This window comes from Thrips palmi, unplaced genomic scaffold (genome assembly GCF_012932325.1).
Source record: "Thrips palmi isolate BJ-2018 unplaced genomic scaffold, TpBJ-2018v1 HiC_scaffold_10, whole genome shotgun sequence".
NCBI classification, from domain to species: domain Eukaryota; kingdom Metazoa; phylum Arthropoda; class Insecta; order Thysanoptera; family Thripidae; genus Thrips; species Thrips palmi.
In genome coordinates, this window is record NW_023144621.1 from 8124422 (window position 1) to 8148877 (window position 24456).

At 64.2% G+C, this 24456-nt stretch overlaps 1 protein-coding gene across 10 annotated transcripts in view; it reads left to right on the forward strand.

Moving 5' to 3' along the window:
* The window catches only part of LOC117654518 (mucin-5AC-like), a 65558-nt gene that overhangs the window by 22806 nt on the left and 18296 nt on the right, over positions 1–24456 (forward strand). For 8 of the 10 annotated variants that reach the window (XR_004588316.1, XR_004588318.1, XR_004588317.1 and 5 more), the window contains exons 5-16: positions 12–1157; positions 2495–2884; positions 3086–3230; positions 19392–19541; positions 19651–19899; positions 19972–20121; positions 21200–21392; positions 21502–21798; positions 21885–22186; positions 22914–23069; positions 23232–23411; positions 23514–23743. Coding sequence is in view for 6 of the 10 variants with exons in the window: in XM_034401194.1 (XP_034257085.1) it covers positions 12–1157; positions 2495–2884; positions 3086–3230; positions 19392–19541; positions 19651–19899; positions 19972–20121; positions 21200–21392; positions 21502–21798; positions 21885–22186; positions 22914–23069; positions 23232–23411; positions 23514–23743 (3588 nt within the window). In the remaining 4 variants the exon portion in view is untranslated. Of the gene's footprint in view, positions 1–11; positions 1158–2494; positions 2885–3085; positions 3231–19391; positions 19542–19650; positions 19900–19971; positions 20122–21199; positions 21393–21501; positions 21799–21884; positions 22187–22405; positions 22603–22913; positions 23070–23231; positions 23412–23513; positions 23744–24456 lie in introns of those variants that run through there. The other 2 variants (XM_034401197.1, XM_034401200.1) reach the window with 2 other exon arrangements.

The window sequence follows — 24456 nt, forward strand, 5'->3', positions numbered from 1 at the left end:
TGTTCCGACAGGTGAATCGCTTCATGGAGAGCTCCCGCACGCTGTCCATCTCGGAGCTGAAGACGCCGCACCGGCCGGCCCCGGCCACCGACAGCCCCGGCAACGTGAGCAAGGCGAAGGCCATGTTCGAGACCATCGCCAGCGGCCAGACCGTCACGGAGAAGCTCGAGACGCAGGAGGAGCACGAGTCGCAGCAGAGCGCGGACGCCACGACCAGGCAGAGGGACGTGCTGAGCCGCCCGTCGATCTTCGAGGGCCGCAAGGTGCTGACGGAGACCACGGTGGAGACCACCACCACCACGGCCACCGCGCCAGTGCTGCCGCCAGGCGTCACCATCGCCAAGGACACGATCCCTAGGAAGCGCTCCCCGTCCCCCGAGCCACCTAGCTTCGCCCTTACCTTCAGCCCGAAGCCCGTCGCCGAGCCACAGCCCTCGGCTCCGCAGCCCGCACGCCTCAACGGCCACACGACACCCGTGCGTCAGGACTCGCTGCCGAAGGACATCAAGACCGCCCCGAAGAAGCCAGACGCCAGCAGCCCCGCCCGCAGAGACTCTGTGCGCAGGGAGCTCTTCCCCGACACCAGCAAGAAGACGACCTCCACGACCAAGACGGCGACGTCCTTCTTAGACGGCGAGCGCCGCAGCTCCCTGCAGCAGCGGACGGACACGAGCTCTACCATCAAAACGACATCGTCGACCTCGTCCTCACGCACCGCGTCCCCTGTCAAGGACGTCGCGAGCAAGGCGTCGTCGCCAACCCGGTCCCCGGCCAGGTCACCGTCGCCGCAGCGCAGCCAGCCCAAGCAGATCGACATCCTGAGCAGACCGTCCATTTTCCAAGGCCGTAAGATGATGGCCGCGGCCAAGGATTCTACAACCTCCACGACCACCACCACGTCTAGCACGGCGACGACCCTCCCGGAGCAGCCCAAGAGCCCCACCAGGCCGAAGGCCTCCTCGCTGGACCGGCCCACGGAGAGCAGCCTGGCGCGCGGCACCAAGTTCGGCGTGCACCTCCGCAGCACCGCGACCACGGCCTCCACCGCGTCCACCACGACCAAGGCGGCGGAGCAACGCCGGGGCAGCGCCGTCTTCCTGGACGGCCAAGAGGTGGACATCGAGGAGGTGTACGACCTCGAGTTCCTCGAGACCATCGTGAGTACCACCGGGGCAGCCCGCAGGATGGTTCCGGACAGTGCATCTTCGCCATGTCTCCCTCGCACCGACGGGACGTCGCATGAGTGCGAGAGAGACCGCGCGACGAAGCCTCATGGCGTCCCCGCCTCGGGATCACGCCCCTGAGCCTCGGAATAAATGAGTTGTTAATGCAGCCTCGGCCGATCCGGTCCAATTAAGCCGGCCGGGTCGCACGCCTCGCCTCGCCACGCCTCGCCGTGCTTGCATAATGCCAACGCGGTGGGTGAGCGTGAGCCGCGCGGACGTCGCGGCACGTCGCGGCGTGACCCGACATCCTAATGAGAATGAGAGGCCCAGGCCCCGAGTGTCCCGAGCAGCGAGCAAAGAGTCGCCAAAATAGAACAGAGCAGACATGCTTTCCGTCAATAGTTGGGTCCAGCGCGCCAGGGCGCAGCTGCAGGGCAAGAGCGCCGTGTGGGTAGGCAGCCCAACCAACTCTCTCGCTGCCGGTGGAAGACCACCGTTTTCCCGCCATTTCTCCCACAGGCAGGTCGCAGCAGGCCCCCCTCTCACTGCCTGTCTGGACAAGCCGGTGACGAGTGTTTTTGTCCCGTACCGATTTTGAGCTTGGTGTTTGTTTCGTTTGGTCTTTATGGTTTATCGTGACTATGATTTAAGTTTGGAATGGTATAAATCTGCCTTGAACTTCATGTGAGCGAGTTGAGTAGTGCAGTTTATGGGCTCTTACGCACAGTACAGGTAATCTAGTTTATAGGTTAGGGTTTTTATATCGGCCGTTGCTCAGCTCATGTTTGAATGTGAAACATCATAGATTTCAATAATAACAATCATTTGCCCGATTGGAAATATAGCATTTTGGCTGCATTCAGAACCCTGTCTGTTCACAAATTACATTATATGGAGTAGGTGAAAGGGGCTGAAAAGATGATGCGTTATCCATTATTCATTAGGTTTGGGTGTGTGTATTGTCTAAAATATAGGCCAATGCAACAAACATGAAAAGATAGTGAAATACTTTTGACAGTTGTGTCACTCTGGTAACCTTGTGATTTTGTCATTGACTAAGAATTTTGGTCAAATCTTTCCGGCTACGTACTCAAGGATAGACTCATTGTTGGTATTCTTTTGATTAGTGGGTGTTATTAGTAGATAGTATGTGACTGCAATCTCTGATAAGTAAATTTAATTTGACAAAATTTTGCAAAACTAGAAAATGGTATTGTGTGTAGAACAGCGAGAAGCTCATGCCTGAAAGAGACGCATGTTGAAAGTTCAGCCTTGAACTTTGTACTTTTTGAACCTTTTCTAAGAAGCTGTCCGTGTGTTGTGTCTAGTTGGAGCGAGTAGTGGGCTACGAGCAGCGCCGCCGCATCCGCACCCAAATTCGCAAGGCCAAGGAGCGGCTGGAGGGAACCGTGCAGGCGGAGCAGGTCCTGAGCAAGGACAAGCAGGTGAAGCAGGACGGCCGCACCACGTCCACCACGACGACCACCTCCAGCAAGTCGGGCAACACGGTCACGGAGAAGGTGACGACCACCACCACGACCAAGTCACCCACCAGCAAGGTCGTCACCACCCGGGTCACCACCACGTCCAGCACGACCAGCGGCACCAGGTCGCCGACCAAGGGTCTTTCCTCGACTTCGCCGACGCGGTCCTCCCCGTCACGGTCGTCCCCGGAACGGTCTCCGAGCCGCTCCCCTGAACGGTCCTCCACTAGAAAGGTACATCGACGGACTGACGACTCATGTTTGTAATTCAAGGCAAGGGCGGATCCAGGGAATGGTTCTGGGGGAAGTTTGCCCTCTTACGGGGGCAAAGTGCGACGTTTTGCCTTCCTTTCAGGGTATTCCCTCCCCTCTGGATCCGCGTCTGTCCAAGGGAGGTTCTCTTTAGTCAGCATATCCTTGCTCTGCACTCTGCAGTCTTCCACGTCGTCGACGTCCAAGGCCAGAGACACGACCGACTTCCGCCGCTCGTCCACGTCGTCTACCACCACCACCAGCATGACGACCAAGACGAGCTCCAGCAGCAGCGCCGGCCGCACCAAGTCGCCGGCCTCGACGCCCGGTGAGTCCCTTCTCCCCTTCCGTGGACAGGACAGGCCTCCGCCACCGACCGCAGCGCCGCAGCGAGGCAGAGCGTGGCGTGGCGCGGCCGGGACCGTCCCGTGGAGGCGGCGCTAGTGTCGCCAGATTGCACCAGGCTGTCATCTCCGCCGAGGAGGTGTCCCGCGTCGCGCGTCGCGGACTCGGAGCATGACGCCTCCCACCGCGCCGACCGCGCCGCCCCACCCCACCGTCGCGGTCATCCCCACGGCCCGCGCGGCTTGGCGACGCGTCGCGACCAAACGTCACGGCCCGGCCGGCCAGGGACGCCACCCCACCCCATCCTCTAGGCTCCGCACCGCACTGGAGGTGCAACGCGGGCCGCGCAGAGGGTGGTCGCCACGTAGCGCCGCGAGGGGTGACTTTTGTGGCACACTGTACCGTCGCACCATGGTCGCACCGCACCGCTGCCGCGCCGCCCGGCGCATCGAGTTTCGAGTTACGCCCCTGCATGTCCCCAGCGTTCACCGCAGGTGTGCATACCTGCACATTCGAGGCCCCCTACTATGGAAGCAGCGAGTGTGTGTGAGGTTGAGGGGAAAAGGGGGGGGGGGCGTCCGATCGGATTGAGGATGGGATTGGGCGAAGTGGTCGGGCCGGTCGTGCCCAAGACGAGAGGACGTGCCGGTGTCCCAGCGAAACCCACGCAGCTCGTGCGGCGCGCGGCCCCAGAGGAAGAACGCGTCGGGGCTTTTTGGTCGGCTTGGCTTGGCTCTACGGGTGGGGTTGTAGGCTGGAATGGGTCCATCGCGGTATCCATGAGGCTGGGCGGCACGCCACGGCACGCCATCAAGGCGCCGTGTCCATGCCGTCTTAAGCCCATCGTCCCTCCTCTCTCTTTACGACCCGACCTGACTCACGCTCACCTACACCTTTCCCCTCTCCCCTCTCTCTCCGGCCTAGGACCACACAGCGCAGCTCATAACCCCCGTGCGGGGAAGCGGGGAGGGGCACGGTTAGAGCCGCCGAGTCATAGGGGCTTTACATGCAGTATCTCCCGACTGTCACGACTATCCAATGCAACGGTGCCACACCGGAGTCCTAACTGTACTGAGAGCCTCCCCGTGTCTCCTCCGTGACCCGCCGAACCGAGCTGTCCGTTTTCTGTATTTTGTCTTGTTACACGAGCCAGGGTCGCGCGGCAGACAATGTAGGTGTGAAATGCAAGAAAATTGTGTAGGCTGGCGATGTATGAATGTGGCCAATGTGGCCTCACTCGTTGTCGCGCGTTGTCCCCGCACCGCCTCAAGCACGTATTACAGGACAAACACTGGCAACCTGCTGCCCGCCCCCTTTCCCCTCCCCCCTCCCCTCCGCCTCGGCCGATGAGGCGGCCGCCGCACCAGGCCCCTCGGCCCCTCTGTCCCCCACCGCTCCCTCGAGCCGGCGAGGGCCCCAGCCAGCCGGCGAGTCAAGCCGGTACTCAGTGGGTTCGGTTCAGTTTGCTGCGCGCCGGTCAGGTGTAGGGACGCCCCGTCCAGCCAGGCCACGCCGGACCGCAGTGTGATTGACGTCGGCGTCGCGACGCTTCAGACGCCGCCGACGCCGCGGTTTTCCGTTGTCCGCCACCCGCGCGCCGCCAACAGTAGTGTCGAGTGCGTCTTGAAGAGGGAACGGCCCGCCGTGCTCCGCCATGGCGACGGCCGTCAAGACGGCGCACCGGCCTTCCCCGATGATCGGTAAGCGCTTTGTGCTGCAGGCCGTGCAGCGCGAGGAAAGTGACGCCGCCGCCGTGGACGCCGTCTGCCGCCGCTGCCGGCCATCGAGGCATTCGCGGAATCCGAAACGGCGAGCCCCTCTTGTCTGCAGTAAGGAGCTGCAGTCTGGCCGCGCTCGCCGCGCCGCGCCGCATGGGCGTGGTGCAGTGGTGGCTTGCCTCTCGACTTCGACGGCGTCCTTTTGCTCTTGTTGCGTCGCTGGGCCGTGCAGTGCCGTCGCCGCCTGTTTTTTGTGTCTCGGCCGTCCGTCGCGCTCCGGACTCGAAGGCGGGGCCGTCGGGGGGCGCGGTGGGGCGTATACCTGTCCGAGAGACGCTCCGCCGGACGGACGCGGCGACGCGGCGCTGACGGCCAGAGTCTCGTTACCCGGTCTGATCCGGCCACGGTGATTCATTTTCCCACGCAGCGGTCTCTGTTCCTGTTCCCCGGGCCCAGCGCGGCGCGGTTGACGGCGCCCTCGGAATGTGGCGGCTTTTCTCCAGTTCCCCGAAGCGGGTGGACGACGCAGTGCTCCGTCTGACTGTGTGCCTGGGCCCGCGGGGCCTGCCGGCCTGCCTCCAGGCGTACCCACGGAGGACTCGGACGCCGCGAGACAGGTTGGTTGGCTCCTCGCCCCCGCCCCACCACGCCCCGCCACGCCCCGCCACGCCCCGCGCTGTCCGAACACAGACAGGGACACTCTCGGTTGGGCAGCCAACGCCGCTGGCCGGGCGGCGGCAGACGCACTTGCGTTCCGGGAATGCCTCCGGGCGCGGCCGGCGCGGCATACGGCGGCCGGGGATGCTGTGGCCGTTGATGGGGCTGGGCAGGATCCGGCGTGAGTCACCTGCAACACGGTGGACGCGGGGTGAATGGCTGTGGCACCGTACCGCCGACAAGCCGCCGGGGCCTGCCGGCTGCCGGCCTGCCCCTTGTGTTTCCTCGGAATTCCCCGGGACAGCCGCCCCACCAGCCCCGTCCCCGCCGTCCCCGCCCCCGTTCCCTCGCCGTGCCTTGTCGCTGGCCCCCGATTCAGTGCAGGGCGGTGCAGGAAACAATGCGGCACCTGGCCTGGTTGGGCGCGTTGACCTGGTATCTGCCCCTACTGGTCTTGTTGCTCCAAACTGTATACATTGTTCACAGTATATACTGCAGTTCCCCATTCAATTTCAAAAGGCCAAATTTTGACATTCAAAACGGAGCAAACTTACCCATGGATTGTCAGTGTAGTACTGCAGCGGCGTTCCCAGGCGCTGTTGTTGGTTGCCATAAAGCGTTTGGCGGCGCGTAGGTACAAGAAGGCCCCGACGCTGGTGGTGGGGCGGCCTGGCGCGAGGGGGCAGCTGGACCGGACACCGTGCCGCCCTCGCCTACGTGTCTGTTTGTTTCCGCGTCGGAATTTTGCATATTTTTTTCTCGGTCCGGTCGCGCTGCGCGCTGCAGTCGGTGACCATGCCGGCTCGGTGCATGCCCGGGGGCGGGGCTGGCTGCTGGCTGGGCTCTATCTCTCTTGCATCCACGGATTGCCCCATGAGTGAGACAGAGACCGAGCGACGAAAACGCCTTTCGGCGGGGCGTGCTCGCGTTGTCGTCGCTGCCATGCTGCTCGGCCCGGAATATCGTCCGGAAATTCCAAATAATCGCGGTCACGCTGCACTGGCCTACACTGGCAGGCGCCACGCCGCGCCGACCCGACTGGTTTTCGCGGTAGCGCGCGCCGCGCTCCAAACATTGTGGCGGTGCGTTGAACCCTCCAGGCCGCCAAGCCGCCCCTCTCGGCCCCTCTGCAGCGGGCGGTGCGCGGGCGGGACGCGGGCGGGGCGTGCTCCGCCGTGCTCTGCGCGGGCGTGGTCGCCGCGGAAGGTCGCCGCGGAAGCGCACGCCTTTTCCACGCGCGCCTTTCTTCCCTTGGACTACCCTTCGGACTGCCCTTTGGACTTACTTCCCTTTGGACTTACTTCCCTTTGGACTTACTTCCCTTTGGACTTACTTCCCTTTAGACTTACTTCCCTTTGGACTTCCCTTTGGACTTACTTCCCTTTGGACTTCCCTTTGGACTTACTTCCCTTTGGACTTCCCTTCGGACTTCCCTTTGGACTTCCCTTTGGACTTACTTCCCTTTGGACTTACTTCCCTTTGGACTTCCCTTCGGACTTCCCTTTGGACTTTCCTTGGGCTTCCAGCAGCCGGAACCTCACTTCACATACTGTAGGCGCGGTGCACCTTCCCAGCTATGCGCAATGCTGATTTGAATTTGGCGCGTGAGTCCCGGACGGACCGACGGCGCTATCGCGACCGTGCGGTCAGCAGCAAGCTGTCTCTCTTGTACCCGCGGTGAACGCCACGCGAGTGCGAGAGAGAGAGGGACAGCGACGAGAGCGCTGTTCGGGATCGCCACCTCGCAGATGCTGGAAGGCGATGGCCGACTTGTAGGCGGTGGGACGCCGTTTCCGCTCAATAGCCTGATTTCGCACAGTGCCTCGTCGCTCTGTCTCTCTCGCGTCCCTGCGAGCTTCCGCGAGCGCGAGAGAGACAGAGCGACGAAAGCGCTGTGGGGAACGCTGTGGCGGGCCCGAGGGCGGGCCGGCCGTTTAGTACGGGGGCATTAGCGGGGCGCCAAAGTGAATGACGCCGCCGCCTTGCTTGGGTCGGGTCTGCTTGGGCTGGTCGAGCCGCGCGGCGTTTGTCGTTCCGTCTCGCTCGAGGGACGACGACGATGGATGGTGTGGCCATTTCATTTCCCGAGAAGCAGCAAGCAGTGCTGAGTGCAAGCATGCCGAGGGACGGCCGGCCGGGAGGGGGAAGTCCACATGCCGCGCTCGCCCGCGGCTCCGCGGCCACATGATGTGCGCTGTGCCTCGCGGCCCTCGCGGCGCGCTGCAGATGGACAAGCCAGACGGCAGATGGAGACGGACTGGCGTCGCCCAGCGTCGCCGAGTCGAGAGGTACGCGATGTCGCGGACTGCAGGACTTGACTTACATGGAAGCGCAGCTCTTTTTCGCGCGGCTGCAGTTTGCTTCTTGCACCCTGCCTGCGTCACGCATGCGTCACGCCTGCATCGTCGTGTTGCTACGCCACTGTAGTGAGTCAAGTCGCCGCTTTTGAGGCGAGGCGTCGCGACGCCTGCGCCGCTCGTTCCAGACCAATAGCCGCAGAGAAGGAACGCCTGCCGCGCCAAATCTGGAAGCAAAAACGCCCATGGCCACGCGTCGTCGTCGTCTCTCCCTCTCTCCTCGTCTCGAGCGCGTGAGTGTGATGAGTGTGTGAGGAAATTTCGTTCCGAGAATGTCCCGGGCAGCCGTCGGCCACGAAGCTAGTCTTTTCTCTCCCCTTGACACGGTTAGCGTGGCGGCTGAGGCGACTATAGGCGGCGCCCATATGCGACCGCACTTAAATTCAAAGAGTGACACATCTGGCCAAAAGGGTGATTCGTCTTGGAAGTCGCGAGTCAGAAAACGTTGAAAACTGCCGGCGCAGACGCCCCGAAGGGTCCCTTCGGTGACCCACAGGCGACCCATAGGCGTCCATCATGCATGGGAATGGACATGGTCCGCGATGGCGTTGATGGGCGGAGCGTGGAGCGGCCTCTTTGGGGCGTGGCGGCGTCGCCATGGGCGCAGCGGCGCAGCTAAGCACCTAAAGATTGCCGTCGAGGCTACGCCAGGCTACGCAGTCGCCACGGCGCCGCGAGGAGGGGCGCCACCGCGGTGCTGTGCTTGGCGTTGCCGCAGGCTGATTCCGAACTGCGCTCTGTCTCGCTCGCTCCCATGCCGGGCGCCCCACGAGTGCGAGAGAGGCAGAGCGACGACAGCACTGCCGGTGCCAATGTCGACGCTTTCTTTGGCGAGCCGGACCTGGCAGTGATTATTAGCGGCCCACTAACTCGCCTCGCCCCGCCGCGGCGGCCTTCTGCTACACTCGAAGTCTAGAACGCCACAACTAGGAACTAGAGCAACAAGGACCACCACGACTCGCTTATCGGCTTGCGTGTCTCTTGGCACACGGCACGCGCGTGGCCAAACACTCGGAGCATGCCGGCTTCAGTGCTTTCGTCGCTCTGTCTCTCTCTTGCACCTTTACGGGACTGCGAGAGGAACAAAGCGAAAAAGTACTTTTTATTTCGGAGAAGTTGAAACTTGGCTTTGGGAGCAACGAGATCCTGAAGTCGGCGCGTTCCCCCGCCCGGGTGCATGACCGCGGCCAGGCGGCGGGCCCGCCCTAGGCCCGCCCTAGGCCCGCCCTAGGCCCGCCCGGGCGTCGTCAAGTGCAAGTGCCTGCAGTCTGATTCCGAGAGTACTTTTCGTCGCTCTGTCTCTCTCGCTCCTATGAGAGCAAGAGAGACAGAGCGACCAAAACGACTTTCCGACTCAGTCTGCTGGCGGGCGTCGATGCTGGTGGAGCCGGGCAGTGCAAAGTTGAGCCGGTCCGGGTCCATTTGGCAGCCCGCTGGCTTGTTGCACTTGTAGCGGGCCTAGAGGCGGCCATGAGGCCATGAGGCTCTTTACGAGCCTCTGGCGGCCGGTGGCGGCGGCGGCCCGCGAGGAGAGGTGGACTCAAACAGCCGAGCGATTCTGAAAGCTGTCGCTCTCGCACTCATGGGACTCTCCGCAAGGGTGCGAGGGAGGGACCGATCTTCTGAATCGCCCGGCCGCGCGAAGCGAGGAAAAGGAAAGACGGGGAAAGAAGAACGAATTCGGATTATCCATCCGCTTTGTCGGCGAGTGGCCGCGCCGCACGCACTATCGCCGTGATGGATTCGGCGATTCCGTAATTGGGGAGAGAGGGAGTGTGTGGAAGGCTACCCGGCAGCCCCGGCAGGACGCGAAAGTCGAAGTGGACGCCGCCAAAATGAGCGAGGGAACGCGGAACGCGGCGCCTACAGTGGTGGAGGAGGCGGGGGCGTGGGTGGTTGGCGGCGTGGCGCGCCACTGCCTTGCCTGCCGTGCTTCGCCACTCAACTTAGCACTGCCCAGTGTAGTAGACTGATTCCGAGAGTCTTTTCCGTCGCTGCCTCTCTCGCAATCTTAAGAAACACCCCACGAGTGTTAGGGAGAAGATAGCGACGAAAACGACCCCCGGAATCAGTCTGCTCCACAGCCAAGGCGCCATCCTAGGGGCGCCATCGAGCCTCGCATCGGCAACGCGTCTCGCACACGTACTCGTGGTGGTGCCGGAAGCGCTGCCGGGAGCAGCGTGGCCAAGCAGTGATTGGCTCGATTGGCCGGTGCGGTGTTCGGTATTTCAGTCCGCGTCCTTGGTCCTCGCGGCGCGTCGCGGCGCCTCGCCGTGTGGCGGTGCGTGTGTGGGTGGCTCGACGCCGCTCGACGCGGTGGCGGGGTCCGCAGGTCCACCGTGCGTTGCGTTGGGCACCGGCCGGCCGGTGTCCCGCCGCGCGCCGCCGCCTCGCGATACACATTCAGAACACGGAGGGAGGGCCTCCCACGGTCCAGACGAAACGAAAGTGAAATGGCCGCTATTTATTACATCGATACCACGGCCTGCTGGCGGGGCGGCGGGGCGGCGGGGCGGCGAGGTCCGCGAAGCGCAACAACGGCGGTTTGCTGGCGACGCGGGCAGCACGCCTCCTTGCGAGGAGTACGCGCTGACCAGCGGAGCGATTCCGGACGCCGCTCTCGGCATGCCGTCTCTCTCGCACTCGCGGGGCGTCCCGCAGCGGTGCGGATTCGTCTGCAGTGCGGTGGGACTTCCGCTGGGGCGTGGCAGCGGCGCGGAGGGGAGGGGCACATCCGCTTTCACGCCGAGGTGACCGCCGAGGCGAGGGTGCGGGACGCGGAGGACGGACGACGGTCAAGTGCAATCTTTCTTGTTGGTTATTCACCGCGTCGCTCTCTGCCTGTCGCCGCCGGCCAAGGCGTTCTCTTCTGTGAAATCGGTAATGAAAAACGTACTCGCGGTGTGCCTGCTCCGTGCTCCCCGGAATGCGGGGCCGCCGAGACGCCCTCGTTGTCCGTGACGTGGTCCACGTCGACGCGCGCTGGCACGCCGTGGCCGCGCGCGCGTTTTCGGCAAACAGTAATCTGCTGCGCTGGCCGGCGGCGCGCTAACACCACGCTGACGGCCAGCTTGCCGGATAACGCGCTAAAGCGCACGTGCGCCCGATACGCGGTGTTTCTCCGCGCCTTGGGCCGCGGACTCATTCGGAGAGTCGTTTTCGTCGCTCTGTGTCTCTCGCACTCATGGGGCGTCCCACACAGGTGCGAGAGAGACAGAGCGGCGAAAAGCCGGGCCGCGTCGGGGGCAGGTTCAGTGCACCGGCTGGCTGCCGGGCCGCGGGCTGGCCGGCCCGAGCCTGACCTACCTTCTTATTGCCTGCTTCGCCTGCTTCCCAGCGCCGCCGGCAGAGTGCGCTTCGCTTCGCCTCGCCGCGCGTCGCCGCGTTGGGATTGGCCGCGCGGTGCCGCGGTGCCGCGATCGTCGCCATCCATGCACTTTAGGCCCGCCGCGCCGCGCTAGCCGCCTCGCCGCCTCGCCCTGGGGGGCCGCGGCCCGGATAGGCCGGCGGGCTGACTCCGGACACTGCCCCGTGGCCGTCTCTCTCGCACTCGTGGGCCGTCCCGTCAGGGTGCGAGAGAGACAGCCACGGCACCGCTGTTCGGAATGGCCCTGCTGCACAGACCTGCCCCCGGACTCGTCCCGTATGCTACTCGTTCAATTGGCTCACGGATGGGCACCTGTCTTCGGGCCGGGCTGAGAGGCTGAGTGAGCGGTGCACTGTAAGTACGCCGTTGGCAGCGACGGCCGCTGTCGTTGTTGGAGTTGTTGTTTGAGTGCAGGTTGTTGTTGCTGTCGCCGCTTCCCGGAGCTGGGCCCCGGGCGGGGCCCCTGACACCCCCTTGTGAAATGGCATGCCGACGCCAAATGGCCGAAGGGTTCCATCATGCGTCCGCGCATCGCCCATCGTCGTTAGGGAATGACCTGGGTGACGCAACCGCCACGTGTGCACGATGTATAGTGGCATTATGTATGTACTCCGGGGAGGTCGCCGCGCCGGGTCCCTACCGCGGGCCAGAGTTTTGTAAACTGGGCTGCCGGAGTTATGTTGATACCACACGTGTTGCTGTGAGGCCAGCAAAGGGTGCCCCTTTTCGTTTTCGTTTTTCGATGCCCCCCCTCCCCCTCCCCATCTCGCGGGCCCCGGGGGCGTCGTCCGGCCGGTCCGGTGCCTTGCTGACTCGGCCTGACTGCAGGCTGCTTCCGAGCGGGAGGTCTCTCTCCTGTCCTTCTCACTCTCACCCGCACATTGGGCGTCCCGTAGGGGTGCGAGAGAGACAGAGCGACGAGCCCCCTTTGCTGGGCCTGGCGGGCCTGGCCCGACGGACTGGGCCAATCCAATTACCCCTGGCGGTGCGGCGCGGTGCGGGTGCCCAATGCGCGGGGCGTGGACGTAGGTCGGGGTTCGGGGTCGGGCCGAGGCTGCCGGCTTGCTGCCGGAGGCTGCGGCAGAGGCCGTGCGGAAACAGGACGGATGGAACAGGTTCGTGTTTTTCGGACGACTTATCGACGACGACGACGCTATCCTCATCGCCGCCTTTATAACACGACCAGTGTGTGGTAATAATTGGAGCCGTTTCCGGCCCGAGTGGCGGGGCTGGCCGGGGCTGGCCGGGGCTGCCCGGGGCATGTAGCTGCTTTGTGTGCGCGTACCAAGTCAAGTGTAGTATCCAGGACACGGCCCGAGTGTGCTCCAGTCCGATCGGCAGGTGCAGGGCAGGGCATGACGCGTTCGTAGTTACGTCAACTCGGCCGGGTGGCGCGTCCCGTCCCGTCCCGTCTCCCCGAATCGGCCTGGCACGGCCTGGAACGGCTTGGCACGCATTTCGTCACAATTATGCCGTAAGTACGACGGCGGCGGTCGGCCGGGTCACCGCGCTCCATCTGAGACGCGCCCAGCCGCTCGTTCCTCTCGTGAGACTCGCGAGCTTTTAGCGTAGCGGCGCCCTGAGCGTGATTCCATACGACCCCGATCGCCAGGTTTATCGGCCGATCGTCTGCTTGGATTCGTCACAGAGAGGCCCAGGAGGCCGCGCTCATTCATCGCCAGCGATCCGGGCGAGGATTGCAGGGCGGCAAGCCGAGACTAATTCCACTCGCTCTGTCTCGCACTCGAGGGGCTCCCGTGTGGGTGCGAGAGAGAGGCCAGTGGAACGGCCCACTCGGACGCAGCCTGCGGTCGCACCCCGCGGGGCGTCGGGGCGTGCGCGCTATAGGTCACGCCAAGGCCACGGCCTGGACGAGGGCGGCGGCTTCGCGGTCCTGCCATCTTGCAGTGCGCTAGTGCGGCGGCCAGGCCAGCTGGCTCGCCCTCCCGCCGACAGGACAGGTGGACGCCCCGCCCCGCCCCGCCCCGCCTCACCCGTGCGGCGTGCGAGTAAGTGCTGCCGCCGTGATTGTGATCGCCTCACCGCGGCCAATCGCGGTCGCTCTGTCCTGCTTGCACCCCGGGGTGTTCCGTATGGGCGGGAGAGAGAAAGAGATAGACCAAACGCGGTACGGAATCGGCGGAGGTGACTCGGTTCGGGTCGAAGGGTTATTGGTGGCGGCCGTTGGGTGCGGCGCTCGGCCTGGCCGTGTGTGCTGTGTGCCTGGCCGTGTGTGCCTGGCCGGTGACGGACCGCCTGGGCGAGGACGTCGGCCACGTCGGCCCGGGATTTACAGCTCCGCAGCGCCGCCGTGGAGAGGCCCTTTCACCGCAGCCTCCCGACTGCCTCTCGGCTGACATGTGGCCGTGAGCAGCGCGCCCGGGAGCTGGGCGTCGCCAGGCAGGAAGACCGGCACCGCCGAGGCGCCGAGGCGCAAGGCCCGGACAGGCGGCGCGCCGCGGCCCCGCCTGGCCCCGCCCCGTGATACCGATACCATCAAACTGGTACGGCGCGCGCTGCCCGCTGCGCACTCGCCCGGCTGCCGGCACTGCCTTTGACGCTCCGTCTCTCTCGCACTCGTGAGGCGCCCGGTGCGACGGAGACGCAGCACCGAAATCAGACAGCTGCTTGGCTGTGCTCCGCGCACAATGCGGCATCGGGCGGCATTCATGGCCCTCGACGCCCTCATGGAGGGGAGGGCCTGTATTGACCTGGCTCACGGCCTGGTCGGGCTGGCGGTGGAATCACATGTCAGCGCTGTCGGCTGGCCGGCCGGCCGGGCCGTTCCAAACGGCAATCGAGCGCTCACACGCGAATGAGTTCCGGGGTCGCTAGGCCGGCTGGGCTAGGCCGGCTCACACACGATCCGCAACCATTTTCGGCCGGGCCGGCCGGACTTCCCTCGCAAATGGCGGCTGTAAGGCTAAGGCTGTAAAGCGCGGAGTGTTGCACCACGACGCAGTGCAGCCGCCTAGCCGCTTTCTATACGTCGCGCAACTTAACAAGCGGGAAGACGAGTCATACATACCCCAGCGATGCTATCGGCGGCGCCTTGCTCTCGGAAATAAATTTGGGTTTGTTTGTATGGCGTGCGCACTGCGTACGGACCGCATTGTAATGAGCGCCGCGAGGGCCGCCGTGGGGGCCCTGCGTCCTGGCCGCGCCGAGCGTCCTATAGCCCCAGCTCGGTGCGGCGTTGCCGGTGAAAGTACTTGACACGCGGCGTGTGTTATGGAATGTCACTGGTACACTGGAACGCCTTGGCGTGCCTATGTAAAGCGACGATTGTGGTGTGTGTGTGTGTGTGTGTGTGTGTGTGAGAGAGAGAGAGAGAGAGAGAGAGAGAGAGAGAGTGTTTGTGTGTGTGTTTGAGTGAGAGAGAGAGCATTGCATCTATCGCCACTTGTCATGCATGTGTGTGTGCGCGCGCGTGCGTGCGCACGCTCGCCTGCTCATTGCTACGACCTCCACGTTTTGTCGAGCAAAATCACCCCGCGGGGCGTGGCAGGGCGTGGCGGGGCGTGGCGGGGCGTGGCGGGGCGCGGCCGCGCGACCAGTCTTCCTCTCTGCTGGCATGGACGTTCTCCAGCAGGGAGCCGCTGGAGGGAATAACAAGCTGGGTGCCCATGGCTGGCCATGGCTGGCCGTGGCTGGCCATGGCTGGAGCGCTCTGTCCCTTCCCATGACGCATGCATTCCGCCACACGCGCATGCGCGGGGCTAATGCACTACTATTTACCGTAAAGCAGAGCCATTAATGCCCCGATAGACTGCCGCTGTAAAAGACACGGCCCGGCCAGCGCTGCTAGCGCTGCTGCTGTTGTTGTACGACACGCCGCCACACCCAGGTTGCGTGCGATCGGCCCCTGTTTACGACCTAACTGTACCGCAAAAGCGCAGCGAGCAGCCAGCGCACCGCCAGGCTGCCAGGCTGCCACCTCTGTGCCGTGGCGCGCCTGGCTTTCGTTGGCACGGGCCTCGATACTGCACCGGCCGCGACGGGCTCTGCGCTCCGATCGGCGTCGCTCCGTCTCTCGCACCCCTACGGGGCGCCCCACGAGTGCGAGGGAGACCGCTGTTCGGAGTCAAGCTGCGCTGTATAGTGCACGCGTCGTGTTCGATGCTGGAATACTTGAGGCCGCTGCGCGGTAGCCGCGTAGCCGCGTAGCCGCGAGGCAGTCGCGCGGCAGCCCTGCATACTGCGTGGCCCCCAGCGAGTCCAGCCAGCGTGGCTACCTACCGGTACAGTATTCAGGACCTGTGGGTGTCCTGTGCCGTCTCGCGAGTTCGTCACGCTGAATTTGTCATAGCCGCCGCTTCCGGCGTGGCGGCCCGGCGGCCTGTCGCCACACAACGGCCCTACAGGCTACGGGTCCAGCCGGGCCGGCTGATAGCGCCCGGCCCGCGGTCCGTTACACTGTGGACTGCCAGAGCATGCTCTGCTCCCTTTACCCTGCACTGATCGCGTTGCTGCGCCCTGTTCGCTTTCTCCGCTGCTGCCGCGCCGTGCCTTGGCCGTGCCTTGGCCGTGCCCGTGGATATGTCGTTTGTGACACGGGCCGAACCGAGAGTCGAGGCCCCGCCGCGCCGCCGCCGTCTTGTTTTCCCCGCGAGGGGTGGCACCCCGCAGCGTGGAGCGTAACGTGCAACACGGCCTCCACGGCGGCCTCGTCGGGACGCGGGCAGCTAGTGTGACCCGGCCCGCAGCGCAGCCCGTTGGTCTGTCCCCGTTGGCCGCGGCGCCGCGGCGCGCCTCCGCCGCCTCTGTGTGCGCGGCAGCACCAGGCAGCACGCGGTGCACGACGACGCCCTACTTGTTCCTGGATTGGAATGAATAGCCAGGCCCGCCGTGCAAGTCCTCGACGAGGTCCTCGACGAGGTCCTCGAGCGGTATGCGAGGGCTCGTGTTACCGTCCCACAGGGCCGGGGGCCCGGGGCCCGCGGCGTGATGGATCGGCCGCGGGTTCGCGTCGCGGCGGGGGGAGGTCACGCTCCCCCCCCCCCTCCCCGGGACCTCGTGGACACCTTAGACGCCGCCGCCCGGGGCCTTATGGGCGCCCTAGCCGCCCCGCGTTCGAATCCCGGCCGACGGGGAGGTCGCGACCCCCCGACGCCTCGCGGACAACCTAGCCCACCCCTGCGCGGAACCAGTTTCCCTTCCGGAGTGACGGCCGGGACGGCGCCGTCTTGCTCCGGATGACGCAGCGGCGCGGCCCGTGACGTCACAGGCCGCGTTGTTTCGTCGAGCTGCGTGGTGATTGCAGCGGGCATGGCGGCGAGGTTGAACCAAATTCGTGGAAGAGGCCGACACGGCGTGCGGCGTACGTGTCGTGTGCATGGCGGCATGCCGGACGGCAGTCGGACGGCAGTCGGACGGCAGTCGGGGCGTCTCGTAAACTGATAGGGCGTCGCGACGCGGAAAAACGGCGGCTGCAGGCTTGCAGGTTTTAGCGCCTTATCGCCGGGGAGACGCGCGGACCTGCACGGATTTTTTCCTCCCGGCCGCTTATCTGTTCTCTGTACGCCGAGTTTGGCTGACGCGGTGTCCGCCCGTCCGGCCTTCCGGCCACTGTCGTCGGTGCATTCCGTGCGGCACGGAGCGCAGCGCCGCCCGCTTATTATTATTCTTGGTCGAGCGGAGCGAGCGGGGCAGCCGTAAGTCGAAAACTATGTATGACCGGGCGGTGCCGCTCGGCCGGCGTGCTCGGCCCGTGTGAAAGTGCGCCGCGGCCTTGAACCAAGTCGCCTTATGTAATTACCTCTCGGTACGGCGAGGCGTGGACGCGTGGCCCGGAGGCCCGGCCAAAGGAAGGCCCGGCCGGCCGGCGAATCGGAGGCTGTTATTAGGAACAACTCGGCCTGCAGTTTATGCGCGCCGAGGATGCCTAGTTTACGAGGCGTAAGTCACAGCGGGCTTGGTTCCGGGCTCGCTCCGTCCCTCTCGCACTCGCGGGGTGCTCCGGGGAGGGTGCGAGAGAGACGGACTCGCTCTCCGGAATCGGGCAGCCAAAGGGCCGCGGGGTGCGTCCAGGTGCGTCGGCCGGGCGGTGCTGGCGGTGCTGGCGGTGCGGGGCGCGGCCCTCGTTGGCGCCATGATGGAGTGCAGTGCGGCGGTGGGAGTTGGCCGGCGTCCCAATGGCTTCATTCTTGTGGCGACCTGGCGACGCGCTGCGATAGGACGGGACGGGCATTCGATGCTTGCTGGGGGACACACGTCCACACCCAAAGCGGCGGGCACCCGCAACACTCGCATTCAGGGCACCGCCTGGCACCGCCACTCCCCGAACCGGCCGCCGGGTCCCCCGGGACTTGCACCCATTGTTGCCTGGGGTCGGCCCTCCTGTCACATTGCCTGGAACGCCCTGAAACAAGGCTGGTCCGCCTGGAGGCCCCCGCCCGCCCTCAGCCCGCCCGCCTGCCGGAGGACCGGTCTTGCTTGAATGTCCTGGACCGCCGCTGGTGTCTCTCTCATCCCATTCTCTTTTCGGAACGCGTGTCCCTGCAGGAAGACCTCCCGCACGCACACACACACACATACGCGGCGCGCACGCACACACTCTCACGCGGCTGGAATGCACTCGCGCCATTGGGACGGGCACTGTATCGGAAGTGGCGCTGAGCGCGGCGGCGTGACTTTTGCACGGTGAGAAAGTGCATTGTGAGGCGGCTGCGTGCGGCGACGAAGTTGGACGCGTTGACACGCGTGCCGAGGGCCGAGGGTGGCGCCACCTCGCGGCCGATGGCTGCACCAGGTGGGGCACTGAACTATGTGATTCACGGTGTGGCGGCCACGGAGCGCCGGCACCGGCAGTCGTGCAGTGCTTACGTCGCTCCGTCTCTCCCTCATAGAGGAGCGAGAGAGACAGTGGCCAGTGGCGGACTCCAGGTTGCGGTCAACCTGTGCAGCATGTTGCACTGCCGGCTGGCCGCGGCTGGCACTAGCCATTAGCCGTGGCCATCGCGCTCGTTTTCGTCGCTGTCTCTCGCACCTATACGGGGCGCCCCATGAGTGCGAGAGATAGAGAGACTCTCGGAATGAGTCTGCTGCAGGGTCCTGTCGGACGGACGGGACGTCGGGACGTCCGTCGGGGTCACGGCGAGCAGGGAGGCGAGCGCGGTGCGCGGTGCGGTAAGAGGCGGTCGGGGGCGGTGCTCCGCTTGCTCCGCGCGCGCAGTCAGTCACTCGCTCTGCGCCAGAGCCGCGGCCCCGCCGGCCCCGCCGGCCCTGCGGGACGTATGCATACTACATCATAATCATTACCCGGATGATTACCCTCGGCGCGGCCTGCCGCGGCCTGCAGCGTGACCGCCGTGGGACGGATGGCCGCGGCGGGAGCGGCCAAGCTCGCCGAAAACGGCAGGCAGTTTGAGCCGCGGCGTGTGAAGCGCGCTGCCTAAAATATGCAGAAGAAATTGGGGGCCCGGAAGGCGATGCGTGCCGGCCGGACGCCCCGCCGACGGAATGCACTCGGAGACCCACACGGCACCGGGCCGCTTCGCGTAGCTTCGCGCCGCGCGGCTCTGGCTCCGCGCCGCAGACCTGTCGTGCAATCCGGTACAGCCGGCACCGCGTGGGACTGTTCGCACGGAAACGCGGCAAAAAAGAGTACAAAACCTGTCTGGGAAAGTATGGAATCAAAGCACTTGGGCCCGTCGTGCGGCCCGGCCCGTCTGGCGCGGCCTTACCTGAGGGTCAAACCGCCCCGCCCCGCCGAGTGCACATTCCGGTGCATCGTCAATAACTGTTGGGCCGGCTTGGCAGTGGTGCGTTTATCGCGCGCGTGTCGCTCTGACGAGCTTCGTCCCAAGATTCACGGCTGGCTCCATGCGCCGTGTTTGCGCTTCGCGCCGAGCCCGTCGGCCAGCCCCCTGTCTGTTTGGCGGAGTGTTGCACGTTTAGCGACGTGGCCAGGCGTGGCGCACGGCCGCCGCCTTGCCTCGCGGCACGCCCCGCCCGACGCGCAGGCCTGCCGTTTGGGTTGCCTGCATCGCGGGCGCTCGCCTCCGCCCTGCCGCGTGCTGATGTTGTTTCCCTTGCCGTTGCAGGGCGCCTGGCGGGCCGTGAGTCGGCCAGGGAGGCCTGCCCGACAGACTCCATCACGTCGAGCTACGGCGTGGGCCCCACGGACGACAGGGGCAGGCCGCTGTTCGGCCTCAAGGCCCTGCGCCGCACCAACACGAACCGTACGCTGCAGGGTGAGTAACTGAACCCTCGATTCTAATTTGTCTGTGATTTCAACCGGCCAATTTAGCGGTGTGGTTGTTCTCGCGGTGTACGTAACGCCGGCCCTCCCGCTGCCCGCAGACGCCGAGCCCACCGCCGAGGCCCCGAAGCAGGCGACGACCGCCGCGTCGACGAGACCGCGCGCTGCGGACATCACCGACTCCACCGGCCTGCCGCTCTTCGGCGGCCTGCGCGCGCTCAAGATGAACAGCACCACGAGCTCCACCACCACGTCGAGCACGGTGGACCACCGGAACGGCCTGAACGGCCACGCCGGCCCCGCCTCGCCGCCGCTGCGTGACCTGGTGCAGCGCCACGAGGACCTTTCCCGTAAGCAGCTCGGGCAGGGCGTGGGGCTGTTGCGTTGCCTCCAAGCACGCTGACGATCCTCTTTGCCTTCAGGAGAGTCGTTCCTCGACTCGCGGCGCGGCATCCTGAAGAAGCCCAGGGAGGAGAGCACCTCCTCGTCGTACTCGCGCTCGACCGTCGTCAGCCAGCGGCAGGTCGTGGCCCCCGACGGCACCGTCTCTCTTACCAGGGACGTCATCCGAGGTGAGTTTTTAGTCGCCGCGGAGCCGCGAACAAAGGGACTGAAAGGGTGTGGAAGGGGAGGGGTGAGTCCCCCCGTGCTGAAAGCTTGAGGTCTAGTGACGCGTTCAATGGTTTGTGTGTGAGTGTGCGTGCACGCGCGCGCGTTTAAAGGACCCCAGGCTCTTGCGGCCGCCCGGCGCGAAAATAGACCGCGTCTTGCGCGTCTTCTTGTGGCATTACTGGCTAAAGTTAGAGTGCATCAGGATTAGGCTCTAAGAGTGCCTTAGGGGGAATGGCAATGGCGCTGCAGGTGGGGCCTTGTGTGTGGGTCCGCCCGGTCCGCCGTACTGCCGCCATGTTTGCCGCCGAAGTGGAAGGTCTCAAGTGGTGCATCCACACTGGCAACGCGATTAGCCGCCCAGTGGACGGTCTAGTGGACGGCAGCTCGGCCACTTGCTGGCCGTGTCGCGTGTCGCAGCACGGCGCGGGGCTGCAGCCGCAGTCTGCCTGGCACCAAGGAGCCTGGCACCCTCCCAGCCACGTCGCTTCATTTTAGCTTAGTTTCCCCTCGGCCCGCCCTGCCGGCCCTGCCGGCCGCAGAGAGGCTCGATGGACCCTGCTGGGCTTGGACCCCGCCCTGTCCTGCCGACGGGCCGACAGCGCCGGGCAGTGCGTGCGGCGTCCCCGGGTCCCAAGCACCGCGCCGCGGAGCGCCGCGTGCTCCCCAAGACCGTCCCCATCCTGTCCGAGGCATGGCTCCGGTGCCCCGCCATGGCCGCGGTCGAGTGCTTCCCCCCCATGAGTGTCCGCCTCCGCACCCCTCCCCCGCACCGCGTCCGCCCTCGTCTCCCTGATCCTGATCGTCCTCCGCCGTGGTCCATGTCGGCCTCCATGTCGGCCCGCGCCTCGGCCTGGGCGCTGCTCTCGCTGCTCGCCCTCTTCACCTGCACCTTCCTGTCCACCGTGGTCCTGCTCGGCGCGGCGCTGCTGCTGTGCGGCGTCATCCGCCCAGGTGGGGGCGTGGCCTGGCGTGGCGCGCCGCGCCGAACGACGCCACCCCGGAGCCGTGAGCTCACCGCCGTCTCGTTTATGTCCGCAGGCGAGACTGTCGCCAAGTCCGGGCAGGAGCCCGTCACCAACGTCTCCCGTGAACACTATGCTTATGAATCTCCTGAACCGAGGACCCTGTCAATCACCCAGCTTGACAGCGAGGAAGAGGAGGTTCGTGGAAGCAGGAGGAGTTCACCGTCGCCCGACCGCGTCCTCATCGAGTCCGCTCAAAGCTCCAAGAGGTGCGTAATACTACTGCCTACGAGTTGCGCCCTTCTCGCTCCACTCGCGAAACTAGTTGTCGCCGTGCAACGCGCCTCCACTAATACGTCTGTGTTTGCCTTGCCCCAGGTCATCTCGAAACTTTGAAGAGGACAACAAATTTAGCAGCTCCTACCGCAGAACGTCCGGCCAGGATGAGTTCATCCGGCAGGAGAAAGGCCACTCCGCCCAGGCGGCCCCCAACGGCGACGAGGCGGACAGCCGCGCTGCCGACAAGGTGGCCAGGCAGGGGTCCGGCCGATGGTCCAACACGGTGACCAGCAAGAAGACTGAGGGCGGTGCCACCACCCACTCCACCACCACGACCACGAAGGAGCGCCGCGCGTCGGGCGGGGTCACGTCTGAGTCGACGTCCGTCTCCACCAAGTGAGTCACCTAGACAGCCCTGCTCTTTAGCGGTTACTTATCGCGGTGCCTCACGTAATCTTGATGTTGCCTGTCCCTCTTCATAGGAGCACTACCTCTAGCCACAGTTCATCCCCCACACGAAATGAGAAATCTCCCAGCAGAGATTCAGCGAAAAAGCAAACGAGTGATAAATGGTCTTCGGGCAGCACCACGGAATCGAAATCCTCGAATCGGTTCTCGTCGCGCACTTCGACCTCTCGAACCAGTAGCTCTTCCAATCTCGAACGACGACGGTCCTCTGCCGCTGAGGACGTGGCCGAAGAAGGGTCCAGCGCCTGCAGCTTGATCAGGACCTCGCAGCGGGGCTCGGTGCGAGCTCTGCAGGAGAAGTTCCAGAAGGCAGCAGGTAACTACATTGACTATGTCTCGTCAATTCATGTAGTGTGGTTTGTGGGTACTCCTGTGATTCCTTCTTGTTTTGAAACACCTGTGCGTCTGTTTTTTTTTTCGAGTGGAGTGGCGTTGTACCCAAAGCACATTTTTTGAATGAAGTGGAAATAAAGATTCCTTTCCCTTTTCAAATTTTCGTCAACCTGCTCAGACGTCGTTCATTAATTATTTGCAGGTTCTTTGTGGGATCCTCAAAATTAGACATAAAACAATATCTTCAGTATACATAAATTAATAGCTTCTGTAACTGTTAATGCTATCTTTGGCCATTCTTTAAGATTGCAGCTATTAAATTTATCTCTGTTTAACTCTGCTGTTGAAGTTTGAGCATCTTAAGCTAGTTTCATTACAACGCCATTTTATTTTATTCAATATGTTCTCGTTCTATTTTTCGCCTCTGTTATTTCCACTTATCTCGGTAACACTTTCATCTAACGTTTAGTCCCCTGATCATCATTCTCACACGATGGCTTTTGAAATGTTTTGTTTTTGGAACTAAAGCGCCAGATCATAACCCCGATGAACCGACGTAAATTGTTTTCTCGAATCATTACTCCATAGGCGTAGCTTAGTCTGGGTCCATTAAACGATCAGTCATGTCGCTTGTTCTCTCGCAGAAGCTAACCCGAAAGTTGTCGATTGCTAATCAGTAACTTTGGAATGTTAACCTTTTAACCCGGTAGCCGAGAGCGCTGACAGCACCCGATCAAACCGCTCTTACCCCAAGGCGGGGCTAATCTTCCGCTCAGCCAGCTTCCGCTCAAACAGTGGAGAAGGCTCGGCGCCTGCCACCCCGACCTCGCCAAACCAGCCGAGTGCGCCGTCCACGCCGGAAGCGGGTACGTACGGGGGCCTGGGTCTCTCCTCATTAAATTCATCACTTGAAAGTTAAACTCGTGGATGTTTGTTGTGGAGATCTAACATATTCTCTGACCAGCGGTGAGCCTTACTCTCCAACCGACTTATAAGGACGGCTGTACTGAAGTGCCTCGCTTCCCCAGGTCCGAACCCGACCCTCAAGCAGTCGGCCTCCATGGAGGTGCGCGTCGGCTCCCCGGTGGCGTCGCCCCTGCCGTCCACGCCGGGCAGCACCGCCACCGAGTCCAGGTCCTTCCTCAACGACCGCACCGCCGTGACCGACGTCCAGGACGTCCTCACCAGGATGCGCAACGCCGACATTGGTAATTGCTGCGCCGTCAGTGCAAAGGCGAGGGGGTCGATGTTTCAAATTACTTATTTTCTTCGAGAACTTCATGAAATACTACGATGTCTCCGTGTTACAGTGGTGGAGAACGGGGACAGCGCGGAGGACCAAGCGGCCCGGTCGCTACTCAACAAGTTCCTAGGCGCGTCTGTGATCCTGCAGGGCATGGAGCCCCTCGTCGGCGACAAGCACACGGCCGCCTCGTCGACCTCCACCAGCAGCGCCCGGCGCACCATCGTTGGCGGTGGCGGCACCACCTCGGCCGCGCTCGTCAGCCAGGTGGAGCGGCAGCGGCTTAGCGGCGCCAAGGTGAGAAACGCAGCCACGAAGCGCCGTGGGGTAGGCCACCCATTCGACGCCTGCCGTTCGGACTTCCCTGCAGCCTGCAGGCCGACGAGAGAGGGGGAGAGTGGGAGTCGCTCTGCTGGCGCCCCCTCCTCGTGCTCGCCGGCGTTCAGGCGCCTTGCTGGCGCAGTGCGTCCCCATGGGGGCAGTTAGCACGCCGCGGCGTGTGATCCCAGCCCAGCCTCTCCCGGCTGATTCCGGACAGTGAGTTCGTCGCTCTGCCTCTCTCGCTCTCACGATGTGTGCCGTTGGGGTGCGAGGGAGACAGTGCCAAAACAGTGTGCGGAATGGCGCTACTGGCCGGCCCGCCGCGGCCTACTCGCGCTTTGATGCTGGGCAAGCTGGGTGCCCCTCCCGGCCAGCCTCGCAATAGCCTGCAGACTGATTCCGAGAGTCGCTTTCGTCGTTCTGTCTCTCTCGCACCTATACGAAGCGTCCACGAGTGTGAGAGAGAGACTGCGACGAAAACGACTCTCGGAATCAGTCTACTGGCCGCCGCGACGCAGCATGCGCAGTACAGCGAGCAGCCGGCACACATGGCCGGACCGGTCGGCTCTGTTTGTGTTGATGCAGCGCCTCCGCTTCCGCGCCGCACCCTGTGGGCCCTGTGGGCCCCGCGCTGGCCGTGATGGTCCTGGTCGCGGTCGAACCACGTCGGTTCCCATCCGCACTCATGG